At 50.5% G+C, this 26,334-nt stretch overlaps 1 protein-coding gene across 1 annotated transcript; it reads right to left on the bottom strand.

The window, feature by feature from the left end:
• Positions 1–8,480: 8,480 nt before the first annotated feature.
• Positions 8,481–26,077, bottom strand: LOC128833997 (interferon-induced very large GTPase 1-like). Its single transcript, XM_054022386.1, has 2 exons — positions 25,948–26,077; positions 8,481–17,416 (listed from the first exon to the last, which is right to left on the bottom strand). The coding sequence occupies exon 2, from the start codon at positions 17,412–17,414 to the stop codon at positions 10,083–10,085; it is 7,332 nt and encodes a 2,443-aa protein (XP_053878361.1). The 5' UTR covers positions 17,415–17,416; positions 25,948–26,077; the 3' UTR covers positions 8,481–10,082.
• Positions 26,078–26,334: the final 257 nt, after the last annotated feature.

Raw genomic sequence — 26,334 nt, 5'->3', positions numbered from 1 at the left:
CTTCCAAACAGGTGAGAGTGTCTCCTGATTTAACACCAGACCAGAAGAATGAGGTGTCTGAGATGATCTTCCGGAACCAAGATGTGTTCTCGACAAAACCGGGTCGAACAACCGAGACATATCACCACATTGTCACGAACCCTGGGGCCAGAGTAACAGTGAGGCCCTATCGGGTGCCAGCGGCAAAAAGGGAGGAAATAAAAGCAGAAGCAAAAAAAATGCTGGAGTTGGGGATCATCGAAGAATCCCACAGTCAGTGGTCCAGCCCAATCGTGCTGGTGCCCAAACCTGATGGCACCACAAGATTTTGCAACGACTTCCAGCGACTAAACCAAGTATCCCAGTTCGATGAGTACCCCATTAACCTCGCATAGATGAGCTAGTGGACCGTCTGGTTAATGCCCGGTACTTGACTACCCTAGACTTGACAAAGGGGTACTGGCAGATTTCCCTTGCAGAAGACGCAAAGGAAAAGACTGCGTTCTCTACACCAGAGGGTCTTTTTCAATATACTGTCCTCCCTTTTGGACTACATGGGGCCTCAGCTACCTTCCAGCGCCTCATGGACAAGCTATTACGCCCGCATAACAGTTATGCTGCTGCCTACTTGGACGATGGGGTCATTCATACCCCAGACTGGGAAACCCACCTGGAGAAGGTGGAGGCAGTCCTCGATACCTTCAGGCAAGCTGGCCTTACAGCAAACCCTGCCAAGTGCGCTGTAGGGTTTACAGAGGCCAAATATCTTGGCTACATTGTGAGAAAAGGTTTGGTAAAACCCCAAGTGAACAAGTTAGAGGCCATCCAAAATTGGCCCCGACCAAGTCGCAAGAAACAAGTCCAGGCGTTCCTAGGTGTGGTGGGGTATTACCGACGATTTATCCCCCACTTTGCCACAAGGGCAAGCCCCCTGACAGACCTAGTGAAAGCCCATGGACCTGATCTGGTGAGATGGTCTGACGCAGCAGAGGAAGCATTCACAGACCTACGGACTGCCCTCTGCAGTAACCCAGTACTGATAGCCCCTGATTTCACCAAGGAGTTTATCCTGCAGACGGATGCATCGGAAGTAGGGTTGGGGGCCGTTCTATCACAGATGGTCGGGGAGGAGGAACACCCAATTCTATACCTCAGTCGGAAACTCCTTCCAAGGGAACAAAAATATGCAGTGGTGGAGAGAGAGAATGCCTCGCTGTAAAATGGGCCACGGAAACATTGCGCTACTACCTGCTCAGGCACAGATTTGTCCTCGTGACCGACCATGCCCCTCTTCCATGGATGCAGCGGAACAAGGAGAAGAACACCAGGGAGACCAGATGGTTCTTATCCCTCCAACCTTTCCAGTTCCGTGTGCAACACAGAGCAGGGAGCCGTCATGGCAATGCCAATGGCTTGTCACGTGTGCAGTGTCTGGCGTCCCAAGCTGCCCAACCCCTTGGCGTTGAGCAGGGGGGAGGGATATGTGACAGACCCAGACCAGTTGGGTACAGGAGTCTGGTAGAGGGCAAATATACTGGTCACTGGATGAGTAGTTTTCTGTTCCCTGAGTGACCAGAGCAGGGGCTGCACTAGAGTAATCAGGAACCTGCTAGAACCAGTTCAGGCAGGCTAATTAGGACACCTGGAGCCAATTAAGAAGAAGCTGCTAGAATCAATTAAGGCAGGCTAATCAGGGCACCTGGGTTTTAAAAGGAGCTCACTTCAGTTTGTAGTGCGAGAGTGTGAGGAGCTGGGAGCAAGAGGCGCAAGGAGCTGAGAGTGAGAGGGTGCGCTGCTGGAGTACTGAGGAGCACAAGCGTTATCAGACACCAGGAGGAAGGTCCTGTGGTGAGAATAAGGAAGGTGTTTGGAGGAGGCCATGGGGAAGTAGCCCAGGGAGTTGTAGCTGTCATGCAGCTGTTACAGGAGGCACTATAGACAGCTGCAGTCCACAGGGCCCTGGGCTGGAACCTGGAGTAGAGGGTGGGCCCGGGTTCCCCCCAAACCTCCCAATTGACCTGGACTGTGGGTTCTTCCAAAGGGGAAGGTCTCTGGGCTGTTCCCCAACCCACATGGTGAATCTCTGCGGCAAGAAAATCCGCCAATAAGCGCAGGACCCACCAAGATAGAGGAGGAACTTTGTCACAAAACTTAATGTACTGCTCAATGGGTCAGGGAAGCGGACAGCGTGGAGAGTACCCCAGAGTGGGGACACCCTAACGTCTGGTCTAAGTTACCACAACAACACTTGGGGGAGACAAGCAGGGCCGACTCTACGCACCAGCCAACCAAGCACGTACTTGGGGCGGCACTTTTCAAGGGAAGGCAATCTGGCCCTCTTTTTGCGCTCTCGGAGCTTGGGGCAAAAACCCCAGAGCTGGCCCTGGAGACAAGGACTCTACCACATGGGAAGGTGGAAGAGGAGTCCTTGAGGTCAGGCAGAGGAGTTGGAATGAGGACTTTCACGATCCAATTCCCCTGGGGTCATACAGGAGCAGGGCCGGTGCTACCATTAAGGCAAACTAGGCGGTTGCCTAGGGCGCCAAGATTTGGGGGGTGCCAAAAAGCGGTACCCCCAATTTTTTTTACAGCGTTCCTGGGCTGGGCTGCCGGCAGCACGCTGACACGTGCGGCTCAGACTCCCTCTCCCAGTGCAGCGGCCGCTCCATGCAATTATTGTCATTACCAACGGGGGCGGCGTGCTCAGGGAGGGGGCGTAGCAGAGGTGAGCTGAGGTGGGGAGCTGCCGCACGGCTCCCCACCCCAGCTCACCTCTGCTACGCCCCCTCCCTGAGCGCGCGGTCACCGCTCCACTTCTCCTGCCTCCCAGGCTTGCAGCGCCAATTAGCTGTTTGGCGCCGCAAGCCTGGGAGGGGAGGAGAATTAGAGCGGGGGCGGCGTGCTCGGGGAGGAGGCGGAGCAGAGGTGAGCTGGGGTGGGGAGTGCCGCATGACTCCTCGGGCCAGGGGGGAGAGCTGCCACAGAGGGGGTGCCTCAGGGTGGGGGGGAGCTGCCACGGGGGGGGGCCTCAGGGCGGGGGGGGGGGGGCGGGGAGCTGCCTCAGGGTTGGGGGGAGGGTGCAAGGTGGAAGTTTCGCCTAGGGCGCGAAATTTCCTTGTACCAGCCCTGTACAGAAGCCAGGAAAGTTTCCCACAATAGGGAATCATCCCGCCACTTACAAAAGCATTTTCCCAAACCTGTTCTAGGCAATGGGTGAAGTGCTTTAGCTGAAACTTGCCAAAACTGAGCCCAGCGCTGACACCCGGTGTGGAAAGTTTCAGCCCAAACTGTTACAGTTTGACAAAGTTATGAGCAGGGCCCTTGTAATGGAATTGTTGGGCACCCTTAGTTATAGGCATCATTACCTGTGTCGTCTATTAGACTAGATTGTATTATATTCTAATCTCCTTAGACCTACCGGCTGGCTCTTGAGTAAGGTCTCCCCTTCCCCTTGGAATCTGCCAACCTGTTCTAACATCAGATTCTCCTCATCATTAACATTCCTGACATACAACCTATTCATGGACCATAAATGTCCCCTCTTTGCACTGCCTGATCTGGTGTTTCTAAAAGTCAAAAAGGTACCTTATCTCTCCAAAGTTTTCCAGCTCTCTGCTTCGCTCTGTACTTGCTCCCTTCTTTCTTCACTCACAGAACAGTGACTCTGCAAGGTACTTATACAGCAAAAATCCTCCTTTGGTAGTTTGCCAATAACTTGCCCCTAATTTCCTGTAAATCACAATATGAGCAGAAAGGGTAACAAAGATAATCACTGGCTGGGCAAAGTTCTGACTGAGCTGTCAGGTACCAGAACACCCTATAGAAGTAAGACAAAACTCAGGCTGGGTGGGACACTGCGGAGTATGGGATAGACTCTCAGTAGGATTTTCCTGTTTAAAATCAAATGGGAAAAGTTAGTAATTTAGGCCCAGATCTGAAAACATATTTAGGCTCTTAACTTCCATTGATTTAGGAATCTAAACACCACTGAGGATCTGGGCCCATCCAGAGAAGACATTTTTCATAATGTGTTGTAATAAACAGGGTGAGATGATTGATTGGCAATGGAAATATTCTATTGCTTGTTGCCTCTTTTCATGCTTTCAGGCAGAAGTCCAGCAACAGGGGGGGGAGGGGGGCTATCCAGTTTATTGCACCCAATGCAGCATGTCTGATTACCTGCCCTATTGGCAGGGGATGTATGTGTGTATTCGGTGCAAGGAGCTCCTGGCCCTCAGAAACTGTGTACAGGCTTCAGAGGCTGAACTGGAGGAGCTGAGGGAGACAGAGAGGTACATAGATGAGACTTTCAGGGACACAGTAGAACGGTCCCACCCCTGGTCTGACAGACTCTGTGCTGTTGAGGAGGATGAAAGTCTCAGGCCTGGTCTACACTACGGGTTTAGGTCGACTTTAGCAGCGTTAAATCAAATTAAGCCTGGACACGTTCACACGACGAAGCCCTTTCTTTCGACTTAAAGGGCCCTTTAAACCGGTTTCTTTACACCACCTCCGACGAGGGGATTAGCGATAAAACCGGCCTTTGCGGGTCGGAATTGGGGTAGTGTGGACGGAATTCGATGTTATTGGCCTCCGGGAGCTATCCCACAGTGCTTCATTGTGACCGCTCTGGACAGCGCTCTCAACTCAGATGCACTGACCAGGTAGACAGGAAAAGACCCGCGAAGGTTTGAATTTCATTTCCTGTTTGCCCAGCGTGGAGAGCACAGGTGACCACGCAGAGCTCATCAGCACAGGTAACCGTCATGGAGTCCTCCCAGGATCGCAAAAGAGCTCCAGCATGGACCGAACGGGAGGTACGAGATCTGCTCGCCATATGGGGAGATGAAGCAGTGATAGCTGAACTCCGTAGCAGTAAAAGAAATGGAAAAGTATTAGAAAAGATCTCCAAGGCCATGAAGGACCGAGGCCATAACAGGGACACACAGCAGTGCCGCGTGAAAATTAAGGAGCTAAGGCAAGCCTACCACAAAGCCAGAGAAGCAAACGGAAGGTCCGGGGCAGAGCCGCAAACTTGCCGCTACTACGCGGAGCTGCATGCGATCCTAGGGGGTGCAGCCACCACTACCCCAACCGTGTGCTATAACTCTCTCACTGGAGAAACACACAGGGAAGACGGTTCGGGGAACGAGGAAGATGACGATGGAGGTACTGTAGGTAGCTCACAGCAGCAAGGAAGCGGAGAAACCGGTTTCCCCAACAGCCAGGATATGTTTGTGACCCTGGACCTGGAACCAGTAACCCCCGAACTCACCCAAGACCCTCAGGGCACACAGGAGACCTCTGGTGAGTGTAACTTTGTAAATATTTGTAAACATTACAAAAAAAAAGCAAGCAAGTCTGTTAACGTGTATGGGGATGGAGCGGAAATCCTCCAGGGACATCTCCAGAAAGCTCTCCTGGTTGAAATGGGGTGATTTTATTAAGGGGGACATTCAGAGGCGCCCGTTCCTGCTCTTCTGACCAGAAATGTTCCCCGCTGTTAACCACGCGGTGGGGGGGAGGGGTGAAGTGATCATCCCAGAGAATCGTGTGTGTGTGTGGGGGGGGGTGGTTTACTTGTGTTTGTGCCGCATGTTAACCGGGAAACCGCAGCCCCCTCCTTTTACATTGAAACCCCATTTTAAATGGACAACCCAATTCATCCTTGATATGGGAAATGTGCTGCTGTTTGCAACCTTTCCCGCATGTTAAGAAGGTTAAAAAAGCCAAAACACTGTGGCCTACGATGGCTGCCTGCAAGCCGAAATATGCGACCTTGTAATGAAAGAGTGTACCCATTGTTCCCTAAAATGTGTCTTTTTTAACCACCTCTCCCTTCTCCTCCACCAGCTGCAAATGTTTCTCCTTCGCAGAGGCTCGTGAACATTAGAAAGAGAAAACGTAAGACGAGGGACGAGATGTTCACGGAGCTGCAGATGTCCGCCCAGGCTGATAGAGCACAGCAGAATGCGTGGAGGCAGTCAATGACGGAGATGAGAAAAGCCCAATATGAACGAGAGGAGAGGTGGCGGGCTGACTCGCGGGAAGAACAGAGCAAGTGGCGGGCTGAAGACGATAGGTGGCGTCAGCTTGCAGACAGACGGCAAGAGGCAATGCTCCGTCTGCTGGAGCATCAAAGTGATATGCTCGAGCGTATGGTTGAGTTGCAGGAAAGGCAGCAGGAGCAGAGACCGCCGCTACAGCCCCTGTGTAACCAACAGCCCTCCTCCCCAAGTTCCATAGCCTCCTCACCCAGACGCCCAAGAACACGGTGGGGGGGGCCTCCGTCCACCCAGTCACTCCACCCCAGATGATCGCCAAAGCATCAGAAGGCTGGCCTTCAATAAGAGTTAAAGTTTTAAAATGCAGTGTGTCCTTTTCCATCCCTCCTCCCCCACCCATCCCAGCTACCTTGGCAATTATCCCCCTACCTCTGTAAGGAACTAATAAAGAATGCATGAATGTGAAAAAACAATGACTTTATTGCCTCTGCAAGGGTATGATCATGTTTTTCCCAAAGAGCATATGTTTCTTTTGTTAAAAAGGTGGGAGGAATGCCCCCCACTTTTAAAAGGAAAGGTCACGGCCCCCTGCCCACCACCCCCAGGTTCCAACACTGGTGCTTGAGATTCTTTTTTGGCAGCCAAGAGAGTCTTGCTCTTTAGTTCCTGCACATCTTGGCTGTAGCTGGGATTCGGAGGTGCCATTGGTGGGTTCCCTTCCCAGAGGTGAGCAAAGTAATGAATGTGGGTGTTCACATCAAATCAGATAACATCACTAAAGCGGTTTACATCATGGAACTCTTGCTGGGCTAACATATGTGTCATTTCACTTAATTTTTCCTGGAGGCATCTTTGTTCTTCCATATTCTGTTCTTTTGCCGTTAATTCTCCAACATTCTGGTGAACAACGAAACAACTTGGGGAGAGGTGCCCTGGATGCCAAGCAGTGAAAGAACAAACACTTTTTGTTCTCCTAACTTCTTAATTAATTTATCAAAAACTGCTCCGACCCATTTTAAGCATCACTGTCCATCAGCTCAATGGGATACCCTGACATCATCAGATGGGTTGAAATTTGAGGAAGTGCAAGAAAACATTCATCATTTTGGTTAGTTACATCCAGAGCTTCATAAATCTGACCTACCGCTCTCAACACGTGTTCCATGCCAATTGTAGAACCATTGATCTTATTTGAGTGTGTTTCTAAATTATTTAGCAAGGAATTTTTCAAATCATTATTTTCTCCTTTTTTCTTTCCAGGATTTGAGAGTACAATCTATGATGTGCCTGGTGAAGTGCGGCAAGGCAATCAGAGGACAAGTCATCCATAAATACTTTCATCCATTGCAGGAAGTATTTGTTGATCGCCTCTGAATGTGACTGGAGAAATTCAGGTACTGGCCTCATTCAGAGGCGGATTAAAATTTATTGAGGCCCTGGGCACAAAGAACATTTGGGGCCCCCTGCACCCCCTACCACAGGTCCCCATCCCCTGCCACAGGGCCCCACCCCCTGCTCCTCCCCTTCCCCCATGGCCCCGCCTCCTCGCCTGGCCAGAAGATGGGTGGTGGTAAGAGCTGCTCATGGAGCCTGGGCCACTATGGGGAGCCCTGGACCCTCCACCTGCCCTGGGCAGCGCGCTCTGGGGGGCAGGGACACAGGCCCCACAGCACCTCGCCCAGGGTAGGTGGAGGGGCCGGGGCTCCCCACTTCTGCCTGGGCTACCTGGTGGCTCTTACTACAGCCTAGGGTAACCACATGTCCTGTTTTGGCTGGGGCAGCCCCCTTTTTAAACCCTGCCCCGACATCCTGACATTTTTGGCAAAACGGGCCTTTGTCCTGTTCGCTCTTGCCAGTTGATCGTCAGTTGGCAAGAGCAAGTGGGACAAATACCCAGTTTTGCAAAAAAGGGTCTGAGGAGGTGAGTAGTGGAGCTTGGGGCAAGCAGCAGGGTGAGGAAGGGAGGAGAAGATCAAGCCAGGTCTACGCAGGGGAGGGGCTCAGGAGAGGGACTCGGGCCAGGTCCACGTGGGGTGGGGGCAGGACTGGCCTTAGGGGTGGGCCACTCAGGTGACCTCCCGGGCGCACCATGCGGCACTGCTGAGGTGTGCACTGCTGGTGTGGAGTCAGAAACTGCTCCCAGCTGGCAGGAGAGCACTGCATGGGGGGCGCCCAGATTCCTCTGTGCTTCCTGCCAGTGGAGGAACATGGGGGAGCGACTGGTGATACACAGATACTGCCCCCCCCAATGTTCCTCTGTGCCCCCCTAGGGGGCTGTGAAGGGGGGAGCGAGAGCAGTACCAAGTACTCCGTATATCCAGGTGACTTTCCCCATCTGGGCCATGCTGGGAGGCATCAGGAGCTGCTTCTCTCCTGTCCTCTCCTTACGCAGCCCAGGTGGGGACAGTGACCTGGATGCAGGGAGCCCTGACATTTCTCAAATTTGGAGACTCCAGGAACACACGAAGACCAAGGATAGTGACCGTGAACACAATCACAAGTATAAAGTCTTATCTGTACTGCAAGTTTTATTGAAGCAATAATTAAAATTACAACTACCCAGGTCTATACAAATCATACAGAAACCCATGCAATAACTACTACTCTAGTCATACTCAAAGATATTCTAGGGTCTGATGGATCTCTCAAGGGATGATCATTGATAGAGGGATAGTTCCTGCCGGGGCCTTCCCACTTTTACCCAACCAGGGAATCTCTTTTATATTGTAGTTCTGACCACACCTAACACCTTAAGCATATGCATGAAGGTTTCAGCCCTCTTTTCCTTATCTGTACTTCCACACCCCATGAATATTGGGGTGCCCCATTTTTAATAAGTTGTTTCTTAGTTCCCCTTATTCTCATTAGCATCTATGCATAACGTGTCTATGGAAGGAGTACGGCAGAAAGGGATCTAGGGGTTATAGTGGACCACAAGCTAAATATGAGTCAGTGTGATACTGTTGCAAAAAAAAGCAAACGTGATTCTGGGATGTATTAACAGGTGTGTTGTGAGCAAGACACGAGAAGTCATTCTTCCGCTCTACTCTGCTCTGGTTAGGCCTCAGCTGGAATATTGTGTCCAGTTCTGGGCACCGCATTTCAAGAAAGATGTGGAGAAATTGGAGAGGGTCCAGAGAAGAGCAACAAGAATGATTAAAGGTCTTGAGAACATGACCTATGAAGGAAGGCTGAAAGAATTGGGTTTGTTTAGTTTGGAAAAGAGAAGACTGAGAGGGGACATGATAGCAGTTTTCAGGTATCTAAAAGGGTGTCGTAAGGAGGAGGGAGAAAACTTGTTCACCTTAGCCTCTAAGGATAGAACAAGAAGCAATGGGCTTAAACTGCAGCAAGGGAGGTCTAGGTTGGACGTTAGGAAAAAGTTCCTAACTGTCAGGGTGGTTAAACAGTGGAATAAATTGCCTAGGGAGGTTGTGGAATCTCCATCTCTGGAGATATTTAAGAGTAGGTTAGCTAGTTGTCTATCAGGGATGGTCTAGACAGTATTTGGTCCTGCCATGCGGGCAGGGGACTGAACTCGATGACCTCTCGAGGTCCCTTCCAGTCCTAGAATCTATGAATCTATGGCAACCTGTGGTCAGGACAGGACATTCCATGGTGTTACAATCAGGTGTCTTGTGGTCTTGGACAATACATTGCTGTCTGTTGCAATCTGTTTTTCCGTAACATCGCCTATTGGCACATCTTTTTAGTAATCTTGTGACCTGACTGGCATGGAGTTACCTGTAGGTCACCCACTCCTGACAAGCATTCCTAAGCCTATGGCCTCGTCTGGTGAAACTAAAATCTTCCAGGCCTCAGCCCGTAGGCCTTCCATACCAGCCAGGCTTTACCCATATGTCTAATATACATACACACACACACACACACACACACACACACACACAACACTCCTAAATACTGGTTCATCTTATACACCTATAATCCTACCATTTAAATCTACTAGCATACATTAATTATAGGAAAAAATCGCATATAAATTATCCATAAGACTAAATAACACACTAATAAATGGCTACAATAGCAAAGTCTGGTACATTAATGTCCCCATTTTATACAGGGGATTCTATACTAACGTTAAAGCTGTTTCAGCTCAGAGATTACAGCCTCCTTTGTAAACTCCTCCCACTCTGGAGGGATTGCTCCTTTGCCCTCAAATTTTGCACAATAATCTTCTTCCAATATTGACCTGAAATGGGACACGAACCATTTCCAGTAAGACTGCGCTGAGTTGTCTGCTGTGATGCTCCAATTGGCATAAGCAGGTCCCACTTGTCTATAATTTTTATATGGAATTTGATTCTTTTCACAAAGCACCATGAAGTAGTCACTTGCTACAAGACTAGAGCAGATCTCAATGACAAGCTGGTCTGTTCCATACCACTGGGTACCATTCAGGGCCTGAGGACGATGGAAAGGAACACTGTGGTCTCCATCATGACCAGGTATTGTGTTTGTGCACTGAGCCTTGCAAAAGGGACATTGCTCCCAGCACCCGCAGAGCTGTTCAACTAGTATTTTATGAGGTTTCAGTTTAAATGGCTCCATATCAATCCCAGAAAATTCCTGTTTCAGGTTTTCTAGGACCGGGGGCAGAGCTTTACTCATTGCCTCTTTCAGAAACTCTATGTCCTTTATTTCCTGATGTTCAATGCTTTTCAGATCACTTCTGGGAAGGTCTAAGTCATCTCCAAGTCTGTTGCAAAATTCATCCAGCCACAAGGATACGTTGCCATATTTATCTTTGACAACTCTAGTCGAGTCACGAATAGCTGAAAGAACAAGAGTCTGGAAAGATTCAAGGGAAATAATTAAGAAATTCTTCAGTCTTGGATTTTTCTTGTCTAAACAATAATCATCAACGCATTTCTTGATAAAACTCTCTAAGAAGTCCCGTGGGAAATGAATGTATTGTCTGTACTTCTCAAAGTTTTCCTCCTCTGCCAGGGATATCAGAATACTGGTTTCCAGTTTGGATCTATTGCCATTGAAGGCTGAATAGTTAGACCTCATCTCATTGGCTATGTCGATGGCAGTCTTGTCATAGACCGCCTGGCGGAGAGCTGCAGAAAGCTTGGTGCATAAGAAATCAGCAAATGTTGTGATGGAGGTTGCTCCTTGGCATGAAATCTGAAAACACTTAAAAAAATCGTCTCTTTTCTTTTCGAGGTAGACGGTTGGATCGTTTGCATTCTTAAATGCTCTGTGCATGTCTTCAAACCGCTCTGCTGCCATTTTGCACAGATACAGGGATAACTCTATTTTGTACTCATTATTAAATGTGTATTTTGAGGTTTTGGCTGCAGAGTCCACCTCTCTTCTTATTTCATTCAATATTTCGTGAATGTAACTTTGATTATAATCCATTCTCTGCTGCTCCTTCATATCAATTTTCATGTTAACAAGCTGTATGATGCGAACTGTAACCTGCTCTATGTTCTTTATATCACAATTATCCAAAGTCTTATTGAAGATGCCTAGTGTTTTCTTCATGACAATATGCTTGGAAATATCGACAGAAAATGTATTTTTGCGGGAGGAACTTTTAATTTTCTCTGCGATATTGGGTTCCTGTTTAAAATGCTGCAGAAGAATGTTTTCTACATCCATGCTAATGTCAGGTTCCTCAGCAGAAGGGGCATCTGAAGATACTTCATAGACCCATCGTTTCCAAAGGCCGTCAAAGTTTTCTTTCAGTGCTGCCCCACTTAGTTCCTTGCCTTTTAATCTCAGAGCCAACTCTTTGCTTCTTTTGAATAGCTCGTTTTCATATTCTGACTTCTTTTCAACAAGTTTGCTTTGGTTCTTCTTCAGTTTGATAAGTTCTTCAGATTTCCTCTTAGTTTCATCAATCAGCGACTCTTTCAGATCATTCAGTTTATTTTCAGTACTTGCTTTCCACTGAATTAGTATTTCACAGTCTTGATCCTCTGTGAAGAATCTTTCTGTGTCATTCATGATGGCATGATATTTTTCTTTAACTTCTTCTTCAAGGCTTCTCCTGGTGACATGCTGAATTTCTCTCTTCTTAATTCGATTGTTCAGTTTTGTCTGCAGTTCTAGTATGTGACTTCTCAACTGCCAGGTCCATTGGTTAAACATTTTTTCTAATCTGTTGTAGGCTGCAATCTCCAGTGTATTCTTGAAGCTGAAAACAAAGTTCTCATTTAATAAAGCATTCCACAAATCACCGATTCGGACTTTTAACTCTGACAGCCTCAAAACACTGCCCTTGGATTCCTTTTTGGCAGCCATGAGAATCTTGCTCTTTAGTTCCTGCACATTTTGGCTGTAGCTGGGATTCGGAGGTGCCATTGGTGGGTCTCCTTCCCAAAGGTGAGCAAAGTAATGAATGTGGGTGTTCACGTCAAATCGGATAACGTCACTAAAGCGGTTTACATCACAGAACTCTTGCTGGGCTGCAGTAACTGTCATTTCATCTAACTTTTGTTGGAGGCGTCTTTGTCCTTCCATATTCTGTTCTTTTGCCGTTATTTCTCCAACATTTTGGTGCACAAACAAACAGCTTGGGGAGAGCTTTACTTGCTTCATCCTCAGAAAGGCCTGGACAGCGATCTGCAGGATATCTTGCATTTCTGAAGGATTCTCTCCAAAAATATTGATCAGAGTCATGTTGCCAAGACCAATGACAAAGGTGGCTAACTCGTTATCATGATTGAGTGTTGATTTACTGGTTAGTTCCATGGCCCGAAGCCCTTCAGTATCAACGACTAGTATATAATCAATGTACAGACTTTGTTGGAGATTCTCATCCACTTTAATCAGTTGCATGAATGCTCCCCTGGTGCATCTCCCAGCACTGACACTAAACTGCAGACCAAACATGGCATTTAGCAGTGTTGACTTCCCAGTGCTTTGGATACCAAGCACAGAAAGAACAAACACCTTTTTGTCTCCTAACTTCTCCGTCAACTTGTCAAAAACTGCTCTCACCCATTTCAGTGGCACGTATGAAGCATCGCCGTCCATCAGCTCAACGGGATACCCTGAGGCCATCAGGTCAGCTGCAATTTGGGGAAGTTCCAGAAAATGTTGATCTTGTTGGGGCAAAGTACCAAGAGCTTCATAAATCTGAGCAACCTCTCTGAAAATGTGTTCAAGGCCAATCGTAGAAGCAGTTATCTCAGCTGAGACGGTTTCCAAGTTACTTTTCAATACATTTTCTGAGTCACCATTTTCCCCTGGGTCTGTTTCTTCCAGCATTCGTGACCATAAGACATGGTATTTTTGGCGAAGTTCTGCAAGGCGGTCAGAGCTCAGGTCATCCATAAATACTTTCAGCCATTGCAAGAAATATTTTTTGGTGATCTCTGAATGGGACTGGAGAATTTCCAGCACCGACCTCATTAAATCATTGTGGGAGGATGCTCTCCTTATCTGATCATGTCGTATAGCACGTTTTTCTGATTCAATTTGGCTCCGGTGCTGTTCAATGCTTCTCTTCATTTTATCTTGTAAGCGGCTAAGTTCCTTATCTTTCTTACACCACTTGTGCCATAATTCTCCTTGAAGAGGCAATAGCTCTTCCTTCATGCCCGATACGTTAGTCTCCTTGAAGAGGACCATCACTGTCTGTGCCATTGACTTGGCTTGTTTACACTCTTCTTTGTCTTCGTCAATGAGAAAACGATGCTGGCGAGCAATTTCTACACAGGTCTCAAGACTACAAGTGGGGTTCGAACCAGCCAGTAAATCTTTAATTGTTGTTGCCAGTTCATCTATTAATTCTGCTTCATTTCTGTTCTTCATGCCTATTTTTATGTTTAGATTGGATTTACCTGCTACAACGTTTTCTTTTTCAGTCAAAAGACATACAAAAGGCTTTGGAGATTTCAGGAGATCACTTACAATTTGCTTGCCTATTTTGTTCTCATCAGAAGTGGTAAAGAGAACTACATTTATAGAAGCGATCTCCTGTAAAAATCTGACCTGTTGCTCGTGCTCTCGTGCATCCCCGTGAAGATTAGTGAAGGCGATGCAATTGTCAAATCTGTCATCATCCTTTCCACCTGGACAGTACCAGGAGATTTCCACAACCCCGTTCATCAGGAGACAATCTTTACTGCTGCCTCTACAATCACGATGGAAAAAAATGTCATGTTTGTGCTTACTCAGCAGAGCATTCAGGATCTTAGACTTAGAAGAATGAGGCGAATGACCAATCCGTGTGAAGGACACCACAGGTGTATCTGCTTGATAAATCAGTTTGTTTTTATAATTTTTAATGCTAGTCTCCACTCCTGATTTCTCACCATGATGCCAACTCTTTTTAACTTGGCTAAGGGACCAAAGAGGGAATTCTATTTGTGAAGTACGAGGATTTGGCACCAGAAGTGGGAGCGCAAACTGGCAGAAAGCGAGCTTTGTTGAAAGATACTGTCTCATGAAGTCATCTGCACAATGAAAAATTGCCATCTGGATGTCCATTGGGTGCACGTGTGTCTGCCTTGGTGTACCAGACTCATTAGTTCCCTCATCATCATTTAAAAAGTCCTCGTAGATATCCGAGGTTGCATCTGAGTATTCGTCCATCTTGCTTGACGTATTCAATGCACTTGTTGTTCCTTGTTTTGTTTTACAGTCATCTTTGCAAACCAGATACCGTACCCGATAGTCCAGCATCAGCAGCTTTTGCAAGAAGTAAAATGGCAGCTCACTCTCGGTGCTGGGCTGGCTGTCATGTAAAGAAGTCTTGTCAATCACATGGAAATCTGCCATCCCCATTTTCCTTGGATAGTAGTTTTCAAGTCCAAGTCGTCTGATCAAATTGAGAAAGTCTTGAGTTCTGAATCCTTCAGACATTTTAACATCCTTTGGCAGCACTTCGGGCTGTGGCTTTGGTAGGGGTGTCTGCTTAGCCCTTTGACAGACACCCCTTAGTTCTTTTATTATATCCTGTTTCTGCAGATTGCTACTGGAAGTTTCATATTCTCCTTTTACAAGGGTATTTAGGTCTCTTTCCAGGGCATTCCAGTCATCACATGCATTAGGCTTCATAAAGACATTAGCTACTTCACCTGACAACAAGTTTCCCAGGTGACGCTTCATGAAAGTCAAACGTTTGTTCTTCTCCTCTGGAGACACGTCTTTGAATTCAGTTGTCACTGTCAGACCTGTCAGTAACAGGAAAGCCTGAGCTCTGGAAACATCCTGATCCCTAAGCGTCAAATATCTCTCATGTGCCCTTTGCATTTCCTTTAACATGAAGTTAATTTCTGGGCACCCGAGGAGATACTGAAAAGTGTGACTTTCCACCCGGTATCCTGTGCTGGCTGCAATGGAGAGCAATAACAGTTCTGTGTCTATCTGCTCTCCGTCCTGTAGAGCCTTCAGCAAGGAACAGAAAGCTAAGCTCACATCCAAGCTGGCCTTTACTTTTGCTGCCTCCACTGCGGCTGGGGAGGAGTTAGGTCCATAGGTAACAGCCTGTATGTAATTCTTCATGTCCTGTAGGACTTGAATGAAATCAGCAAATTCAGAAACACGGACAGATTTTTGCTGCTTTTCTTCTTCATGAAAGATCCACTGCAGGATGGAGGAAGATTTGGGGAAATTCTTAACTGAATAGACATGAGGGTCCAGAAGGCAGCGCAGCAGAGATTTAGTGGACATGATGTTATGTGCAGGTAAATCTTTGCACAGTAAAACTGTGTTTTCCAGGAAATCCTGAAGCACCTTATCCGACAGGCAGATGTCGATCCAGGTCCTGTTGTGTTTTGTTTTTTCAATTAGCTTCTGTTTGAAATTGAGCAGAGTCACCAGCTGTTCTTCATCCCCAGTGACTTCCCAGGTCTTCATTTCCTCTAAGAATGATCTGGCCTCATCCACCGCACTGACTAATTCCTCCCCAACCAATATACTTGCACTGAGCGTTGTTAGGGCTTCATAAGCACGTATGAGGCTGCTGCTCATTTGATAAACATCTTTAAAATCTTGTCTGTGATTGGACAGGATTATGTCCCACACTGGAATCAGCCGAGAGCCTCTGTCAATAACAGACCAGGTTTTGTTACTGGCCAATAGTCCAGATTTCCATGCTGTGAGTGAATCCACACCAGGTGGGCCCCCTGTCTTGGTCACAAACAACTGAATCTCCATTTGCGTTTGTTTTCTATCTGTGCCCTGAAATGAGGTCTCAGAACCAGATTTTGACACAGTAACACCAGCTGAAATGCTCAAACCAAAGCCACTATAGCTGCCCCCAACATAAGAGCTGAGTGCATCAGATGTTTGTTTCTTCACCTCGTCCAGTTGCTCTGCCCGGAATCCCGCAGAAGACGCTTTCCACCAGAATATCCCACCCAAGTGAAGGGGGCCCTGGTTTACATGAGACCCGAATCTCTTGAAGAAACTCCCGCCCCTGCTCTTCAGCAAGTTGAGCTTGTCCGGCTCTGGGGTGTGACTCAAAAGCTGCTCGATCTCTTTTAACTCTTGCAGCGCTGCACTGGAAAGTCGAAGCTGAGCCTTGGGGAAGTAGCATGAGGCCAGTGGGATGTAGCTGTACTTGGTGGTGCAAATGTAAGTGTGCTCAGAGCGGGATTTGTGGGTTTCTTCAGATTCTGAAGAGCTGCTGTAATCTGAGCTGGTTTCAGCACTAAACCCCCGAAATCCACCTTTGGCTGCAACACTAATGCTGAAGCCCAGCTTCTCCATGGTCTTTGTGAATGTGGATTCTGCTTCGGCCGATGAAAACTCCTTCTTCTCAAACAACGGCCCTTGCTCTGGACCAAAGAGCTCGAACCCTTCTGGGATGTCTATGAGCTGTTCTCGCTTCTCCACCATCTCTGCAAGCTTCTTGGTCTGGTAAATGCCCTGCAGGGCCAGCCCTCCCGACGCCCATCTCAAAACTTCCTTGTCAGGGAGATTCTCACTCTGGGACACCGACTCCTCCAGGAAGCTTAATTGCTTGTGCACATTCTCCATCACCTCCATCAATGGCTTCTCAGACGGCGCCCAATACTCTGGGGCGATGTCCATAGCTTGCCGCAGCTCCTCCTCTTTCTTTCTTACAGCTTCCTCATGTCGGCTCCTGCCTTTCTCCTGCATTTCTTCTAGCTCCTTCAGTGCTGACTTAGCCTGCTCCTGCCTCTTCTTTAGCATCTCCAAGCGCTGCTCCTGCAGCTGCTTCATTGTTGCTTTGCTGTCTATCTTAAGTAGTTCTCGGAGCGCCTGCTTTTCCCATGTGTGCTGTACGTCACATTCTAACTTTAGGTAGTCGTCATATCGCAGGTGTTTCAAGGCTTGGGTAGAGGTAACTCCAAGTTGTTTGTGTAGTTTAGGCAGCCAGTGCTCTGCACTCAGACCCACTGCTTCCAGTCTCTTGGCTAGTTCATCCTTTGCAGGGTCTTCCTGAGCTGAATTTTTGGGTTTTTCCTTTCCCGTAGACATGGCTGTGAAATGGAATAGAAAAATAATATCACACTTTCATGAAGACGTCTCTCCCTCCCTACCTCCGCCAGCTCCATTCCCAGCCATACGTAATATATAATGGGCTACACTGTGGCACAGGATGGATAAGAAATTATGACTTTGAAAAAATAAAAATAAATTAAGGATTTTTTATTTTTTATTTAAATATATTTTTCTTTTTAAAAATAAACCTATTTGAAATTATATTTGAAATGATCAAAATATATGTTAAGGCCTAAACTTATTATAATGTATTAAAATCATTTAAACAAAATACAATTAATATGAAGTAGTATGTTTGCTGGCTAATTTTTAAAGAAAGTCAAACCACTGAATGGCTGGAAGTCGTTATCTAAGCACCTGGAACCAGAGTTTGCTGAAGGGCTAAACTAACTTTTGACAGCAGTAGCCTCTTCTGCAGGTGCAGTGAACATCTTCTTCATCTCAGTTTATTCAACTAGGTCAGTTCATTCAAAATTAAGAAACGAACTGGGAGTTGATGAAGCAGGAACTCTTGTTTTCCTCTTCCATTCTATGAATAAAAACTAGGCCTGAGAGAATGAGATCTACTAGTTCTAAAACCCTGCAGGTTGGGATGAACAGAAACAATATTGCAATTTACTAACTACAGATAATACTTCCTTTCATAAATCTGTCAGTTTTAAATATGAAATATGTTTTAATAAACATTTTTCTTATATTCAGCACGTTTAAGGTAGTTTTATTTAACTAATAAGAACAAAACTTTAAATGCATTTTTTGCACATTTTCACTTGAATTCCAATTTTCATTAAAATAGAACTTGACACAAATCATAAGTAAAAAATTAAACAATCTCAGACATAGAAAAACGGTGAATGATGAATTTCTTAATATAATAAAGAAATGTAAAAATTAAGAATCCAAATAAATGTATGTTAGGCGATGTAATTATTTAAATAAATTTGTATAGATATAGGGTATCCTCCTGGTTAGCAAAGAGTACTATCAAATTTAACGTGAAGGCTCTAATTCATTGCAAATCAACATGTTTTTCGTAGTTAGCAACCACTGAGACTCAACCTTTCTTTACGTAAGTATCTAAAGATACAAATGCAAAACAAGATTAAAATTATGTAAATCAATAATTCCTGCTTGCTGATTGAAATCATTATTAAAATCAGTTATTTAAATGGCTTTGATTTAAATCAGAGCACCCTGGCTACGACGCTGGATAGGATGTGATGTGGTGCTGTTGAGGTGCTCTGGGCGGGATTGTGTCAGGGGTAGGAAAAAATAGTATGTGATCATATAATTAAAGGCTGTACCATTAAGACTGCCTGGGCAACCTTATTTCTGGCATTTCCTACCTTTTGAGTGCTTAACTTTGCAACCGTAGTAATGTTCTTTTAACATAGTTTGTGTGTGTGCCTGCATGTCATTTCCTACGTTTTAAAAAAAAAGTTTTTCAACAGCAATTCCATCATCTGGAATCATACTGACAACCACATGGGTCATCAGCAGGGTCGGAACCTTTAGATCCGCCACACAGACCTCTGTCACTTGAGGTAACTGAGTAACTGATAGCAGTAGCAGGTTGTTACCCAGTCTCCTTGCCCACCAAGTCCTCGTCTCACGCGTCCAGATTCCTGAACTTGGGCCTGTCATCTGAACCGCCCCCCTTACATTGATCCGTCCCACTCTGCTCCCCCTTTTCCCTCCTGAACCCAGCCCGCACCCAACATTTATCCCCCAACCTGCTTCTGAACGCCACCCCCACCTTTAGCCCCACTAAGTTGCTCCCAAACCTGCTCCCTCCCCCTTAGCCCTGCTGACCCACCCTGACCCCTGGCCTCCACCCTAAGCCTTGACAGCTGGCTTGTGGACAGAAGACAGCCCCCTCCCCCCTCCACCCCCCAAACCCCGGCTCTTTCAACTGCTGCTTGTTCCCCCATGTAGCCCTGCCAGCCCGCACCCGGATCTCCGGCACCTCCCCCTTAGCCCGTGCAGCCCGTCCCTGGCACCTTTCCTGACACTTTAATCTCCCCAGACTGCTCCTGAACCCACCCCAGTCTGTTCCTCAATCCTGCCTGCCCCCCACCCTGCCCACCTGCCCCCTTAACACCACCAGTCCTGCTCCTGAACCCACCCCCGTCTGTTCCTGAATCCTGCCTGCCCCCCACCCTGCCCACCTGCCCCCTTAACACCACCAGTCCTGCTCCTGAACCCACCCCCGTCTGTTCCTGAATCCTGCCTGCCCCCCACCCTGCCCACCTGCCCCTGCCCCCTTAACACCACCAGTCCTGCTCCTGAACCCACCCCTGTCTGTTCCTGAATCCTGCCTGCCCCCCACCTGCCCCCGCCCCCTTAACACCACCAGTCCTGCTCCTGAACCCACCCCAGTCTGTTCCTCAATCCTGCCTGCCCCCCACCTGCCCCCTTAACACCACCAGTCCTGCTCCTGAACCCACCCCCGTCTGTTCCTCAATCCTGCCTGCCCCCCACCCTGCCCCCTTAACACCACCAGTCCTGCTCCTGAACCCACCCCTGTCTGTTCCTGAATCCTGCCTGCCCCCCACCTGCCCCCGCCCCCTTAACACCACCAGTCCTGCTCCTGAACCCACCCCTGTCTGTTCCTGAATCCTGCCTGCCCCCCACCTGCCCCCTTAACACCACCAGTCCTGCTCCTGAACCCACCCCTGTCTGTTCCTCAATCCTGCCTGCCCCCCACCCTGCCCCCTTAACACCACCAGTCCTGCTCCTGGGCCCATGCCTGGCTTGGCTCTGCTGAGCTCAGGTAAACACTGATTTCTACACTGACTTTGAAGAACTATTTTCTCACCCCTGAACTGCAGCGGAAAGGCCCCGGGCTCCCTGCTTTACCGCCCTGAACCCAGCAGAGAGTTCTGGGGTGGATCAGCAAAGCAGGGGACTACAGCTCCCATCAGCGCCCTCCCCATGGCACATCCCCTTATTGCTGGCCAAGGAAGGGGAAGGTCTTGGACCAGGAATTGACCAGGGTCTCTTTGGAAGGCAGCTGCAGGGTGAGCCAGGGACTGCAGAGAAGTCGAAGCAGCAGCCACATGGCAGGGAGAAGCCCCAGGACCCGTATGCCGTGCTGCGTGTGGGACAGGCTGTGCGTGTCGGATATCAGAGCTGGGTGCAGGGCTCCGGGGAACTTAGGGGATGGGCAGGGAGCCCGTGGGTGGGTAGGGAGCAGTGGGTGCACAGGGAGCCTGTGCAGAGGGGTCCCAGTGAGAGACACTGACTGAGCCTGGCCTGGAAGCCTGCAAGCTCCTATTTGCTGGAAGGGAGGCTGAACAGGAGAAGGCCCCCCAGGCACTAGGCCTGAAGAGCCCTGACTTTCTGGACGGCCCCAGGGACCCAAACAGGAACCGCTGGAACCAGAACTGTTGAAGTCTCTGTATCTAGGGTACCTGCAACCTTCCCCTGTCCTGCCAGCCCCAGGAAAACACCCTTTCCCTGAGCCATGTGTCTGAGCGGCTTCTGGGACCCACCAGGGCCAGCGCCTACCGGGCTAGCACTGCAGCACCTGCAGTGCCTGCCTCCGCCTCATGGGACACCAGACAGCTCTTAGCACTACGGGTTTGGGGTACTGAGCAGCCCCCATAAATACTACACGTTAAACCAAGGGCAGGGGACAAACGAGACTCCCAAAGGGACAGACAGACTCAGTCTGAAATCCCCCCTCCTCCCTCAGGGAAAATCACCAGCATTCAGAGTCTGCCCCTTCCTTCTCCAGCACCTCGCAGCTCCCTGCTCAGCCAGCGCACCCGGCCCTTTCTTTCACTCGGCCCATTGCTTCCTGGGCACACAGCTGCTATCTCAGCCGGCTCCTGCTTTCACCGAAACCTCCCGCATCGTCCAGAAGGACTGTACTTTACTGTGCGACGTTAACTGTTTCCCACAGCCCTGCGTGCCATCCAATCCAAACATACAGACACAGGACATTTCGGCAGGGGTGAGGTTGGAGGAAGGGGCTACAGTACGCTCCTAAGCCCCGTTCACACATGAAGCCAAAAATGAGATGCCACGTGCTGTAGACTGTGGAAACCCGCATAATAGGATCATCCCTTCTCGTTCTGACCTGCTTTGATCAGAAGAACTAGAGAGCGATGCAGACATCTATGTTGCTGCCATTAGGTTTCAGAGTTAACACTCCACTGATGAATGGGGCAGTTCAGAGATACAGTTTCAAGCTGTCTCCAGCCTCGGGGAGATATCGCAACATTGGTTACACTGGGTCACATTTTAAAGGGTTTTTTCCCAGCCATGTAAGTTAGAGCAGTGGTTCTCAACCTGTGTCCGCAGACCCCTGGAGATCGGCCGACTGTGTCTAATGGGTCCGCGAAAGACTTAGACTGAAAACTGACTGAACAAAATTCAACTCTTTATACAGACAATAGATTTCCAAAGGGGTCCACACCTCCATTTGAAATGTTTTAGGGGTCTGCAAATGAAAAAAGGTGGCGAGCCACCGAGTGAGCCGCAGAATATTGCTTTAAATTCAAACGTTGATTCTAGAGCACGAGATGGAGAAAAACCCCGGACACGTGTTGGGGGCGGAGCTAAAGCTGCAGCTGCGTGATCGTGTCTGGCACATTCTGACGGTTGAGGGCATCACTGCGCAGCCTAAATCTCCTCTCCACAGGGTGCCCTTTGAATGGCAGAAGGATTTTCTGGTCCAAAGCCGAAGGAGGAGGGGTCCCCAAACAGGAGAGAAGAGCCAACTCTGAACCAAACTTACCCATCTGCACTTTGCCTGGCAAAGCCTAGAGCAAAAGCTTATTGTTAAAAAATGCCATTCTTCCCGCTCACCACAGGGGGTCGCTCTTACCCTGTGCATTAATTAGCTGGATGGAGTTTATAGAGACTCTCCCCAACCCAGAACCCTGGGGCTTTTCCTTCAGCCCTGGGTTACCTGGCGGCATTTCTAGAGCTGCGGGAGATGCTGATGCAGCCCAGGAGGATGGAAACCGGAGGTGGGGGGTAAGTGGTGCCGAGGGCCTGAGCCTGCCCCACTGCCAGGGGAGAATCTCACTGGGCAGGACCCATCGCCCTCGCAGACGCAGCCTTTTTCCTAGCAGGGAATTACCTGCAAACAGACTGGGAGCTTTACAAGTTCACTGGCAGCCGCGGATTATCAGGGACACGTTATCCTATGAAACCGGGGGCGGCAGGTTTGTGTCATTTTTGGTGGTGCCCAAAATGGGTCCAAGTCTCCCCCCCACACACACACCTGCCTATGGCTCTGGGAGGGAGTTTGGGTGCAGGAGGGGGTTTGGGGTGCAGGACCTTGGATGGCGTTTGGGTGCTGGGTTCGGGCTCTGGACTGGGACGGGGTTTGGGGTGCAGGACAGGGTGTAGGAGGGGGTTTGGGGTGCGGGCTCTGGACTGGGACGGGGTTTGGGGTGCAGGACGGGGTGTAGGAGGAGGTTTGGGGTGCTGGGTGCAGGCTCTGGGCTGGGACGGGGTTTGGGGGCAGGACGGGGTGTAGGAGGGGGTTTGGGGTGCAGGCTCTTGGACGGAGTTTGGGTGCTGGGTTCAGGCTCTGGGCTGGGACGGGGTTTGGGGTGCAGGAGGGGGTGTGGGAGGGGGTTTGGGGTGCAGGACGGGGTGTGGGAGGGGGTTTGGGGTGCGGGCTCTGGGCTGGGACAGAGGGTTGGGGTATGGGAGGGGGTGCGGGGCATGGGGCTGGGGATGAGGAGTTTGGAGTGCAGCAGGCAGGCTGTCCCAGGGATGGGGTGGGGGGCCAGAGAGGGGGACTCCCCCCAACCCTCTCCCTGCCCGCAGCAGTGAACCCCTCCCCTCCTCCCTCCACAGGCGCAGCAGCCGTCCCAGCCTGCCCCTGGCGCTGCCCTTGTAGCCGGCTGTGGCAGTGGCTGGCGAGGGAGCGCAGTGCGGAGCTGCAGGGGGCAGCCGCAGGGACACTCGGGGGAGGCCTGCGGAGGCAGCATGTGGGGCCAGGGAAGAGACCCACCCCCAAACTTTGGTGGGGCCGGGCCCCCCAGACCCTGAATTTGCTGGAGCCCGGGCACCACAGGCCCATACAACTCGCCGTCCCTGGGTGCAACCAGCTGGGGACACAGACACTTTTCCATTTGCTAAGGCTCCTTCTTTGTTTCCTATGCCACTGTTGGGCCCAGTGCAGCCTGGGGTAAATGGACGTGTCTGGGCCAGACTCAGCAAGGATATAAATGGTGGGGGAGGTTACAGGTTGGGTGGCTGCTGGTCAGAAACCAGGTGTAAATGGTAAGGAATTAGTGCAACTTGCATTGATCTGCCATCCAGTGCATGTGCACAAGGCATCCAAATCCACTCCTGGTGTCACTCCACTGACACCAACGGGCTACTAGGATCTTAGCGATGCCTTGGGCTCTCAGAGTCCAAGACAAAGGCCGACGATAGGTCTGAGACCCATTCAAAGAACCCTCCTGTATCCCTGGGGGAACCTCGCTCCAGCCACTGAGAGGACAGTAATAAAAGGACTCTACATTGTACTGGGCAAAATCCTGGTTCCATGGAAACCAACGGCAAAGACCCCACCCACCTGCCCCTGAACCCAGGGCCCCACTTTTATCCCCTGTCCTGCCCCTGAACCCACAGCTCCCATATTAACTCCCCACAACCTGCTCTTTAACCTGACCCTGCCATATTTATTTCCCCCCAACCTGCTCCTGAACCTGGGGCCCCATATTGATTCCCCCTTGATCTGGCTGAATTGGGACCCCTCCTTTATCCCCCCCCCCAATCTGCTCCTGAATCTGCTCCCCATGTTTATCCCCCCAGCTGCTCCTGATGCCTCAACCCCACCCTGCTCCAGACCTACCTCCTGCCCCTTAGCCCCACTAACCTGCTCCCAGCTCTGCCCCCGCAGCCCAGCTCTGCCAGCCAGCTGCTGGGTGCATTTTCTGCCGGTCAGCCCATGATCTCAGGCAGGAGCGGCGAGTTATATGGGCCTGTGGTTCCGGGCTCCAGTAAATTCAGGGCCTGGGGGCACCCGGCTCCACCAATGTTTGGCGTCGGGTTTTCTCCCCAGGTCCCGCCTGCCGCCCCCGAGCGCCTCCCCTGAGTGTCCCTGCCTGCGGCCTGGGCAGCGGGCGGCTGCCCCCTGCAGCTCCGCGCTGTGCTCCCTCCCCGGCCGCTGCCAGCTACAGGGATTGGCGCCGGGGCAGGCTGAGGTGGCTGTTGTGCCTGCAGGGGGAGGAGGCACATAGCAGCTCCCCCCCCCACCCCGCAGGTGACTCCACGTAGACTTGCAGGGGGGCTTCTTGGCTGGTCCTCCTGAGCAGCAACCTGGGGAGGCTTGGGTGAGTGTCACGCCAGGGGGGCTGCGGAGGGGCCTCGGCTCCCCAGAGCTCACCGTTGCCAGCAGGGAAAGGGCTGGGGGGAGTCCTCCTCTCTGGCCCCCAGTCCTGGGGCAGCCTGCCTGCTGCACCCGAAACGCCTCATCCCTGGCCCAGCCCCACGCCCTGCATCTCCTCCTGCACCCCAACCCTCTGTCCCACCCCAGAGCCCACACCCAGCAGCCAAACCCCCTTCTGTACCCCAACCCTCTGTCCCTGCCCAGAACCCACACCCAGCGCACCCAACACTTCAAACCTCCTCCCGCACCTCCTCCTGCACCCCAACCCTCTGTCCCAGCCCAGAACCCGCACCCAGCACCCAAACCTCCTCCCGCACACAGCACCCCAAGACCCCTCCTGCACCCTACCCCAACCCCCAGCCCAGAGCCCGCACCAAGCACCCAAACCTCCTCCCGCACTCAGCACCCCAAAACCCCTCCTGCACCCAACCCAACCCCCAGCCCAGCCCAGAGCCCGCACCAAGCACCCAAACCTCCTCCTGCACTCAGCACCCCAAAACCCCTCCTGCACCCCAACCCCCAGCCCAGCCCAGAGCCCGCACCAAGCACCCAAACCCCCTCCTGCACCCCACCCCCCAACCCCCAGCCCAGCCCCCACACCAAGCACCCAAAACTCCCTCCCAGAGCCTGCATCCCCAACCCCCAGCCCAGCCCAGCCCAGAGCCTGCACCCAACACCCAAACTTCCTCCCAGAGCCTGCACTCCAGACCCCCTCCTGCACCCCAATCTCCTGCCAGAGCCTTAGGCAGGTGGGGGGGGCAGACTTGGACCCGTTCTGGGCATCACCAAAAATGATACAGACCTGAGCCCAGTCAGCCCGGCCCTGGCACCTTTTCCCAACACTTTAATATCCCCCCCAAGTCTGCTCCTGAACCTGCCCGCCCCCTCACCCTCCCAGCCTGCCCCAGCATCGTCCCCCTCCCCGAGCCTGCGCCGGGGCCCCGGCCTGCCTGTGCTCCGCTGAGCTCCTGGGAGCACCGATTTCTTCATTGCCTCTGACTAGCCTTGTTCTCAGGCCTGAACTGCCGCAGAAAGGCCCCGGGATCCCCCCAGCGTCCATTAACCCAGCAGAGAACACAGGAGAGCAGGGGGCAAACGAGAGCCCCCTAGGCACGGGCATGAGACCCCAGCCCCAGGGGGAAATACCTGCATTAGGAGACTGCACCCTCTTTCCCCAATGCCTTGTAGCTGCCTCCTCCGGTCCCCGGCAGCTTGTTCGCTTTCACTTTCACTCCGCCTGGACTTGCTTGCAATCTCAGCTGGCTTCTGCTTTCCTAGAAATCACAGGTATTCTCCATAAGGGCTGAGATTTCCTGTAGGGAGTCAACTGTTTCCCGCAAGCCTGCATGCAACTCAGTTCAATCACAGACACTTTAGTGCTGGAGATTTCGGTAGGGGGTTAGCTTAGGTGGGGCTACAGTTTGCTCCTAAGCCCATCCACACAGAATGCCGAAATGAGATGCCACTTGCTGTAGACTGTGGAGATCGTCATAATAGGTTCATCCGGTTTCTTTCTTACCTGCTTTGATCAGC

Source organism: Malaclemys terrapin, chromosome 3, assembly GCF_027887155.1.
Source record: "Malaclemys terrapin pileata isolate rMalTer1 chromosome 3, rMalTer1.hap1, whole genome shotgun sequence".
NCBI lineage: Eukaryota > Metazoa > Chordata > Testudines > Emydidae > Malaclemys > Malaclemys terrapin.
This window is presented reverse-complemented; position numbering and strand designations above follow the sequence as displayed.

What these genes read in the sequence shown, in the direction of transcription:
- LOC128833997 (XM_054022386.1), bottom strand. Translation starts at nt 17,414, where the DNA reads ATGTCTACGGGAAAGGAAAAACCCAAAAATTCAGCTCAGGAAGACCCT.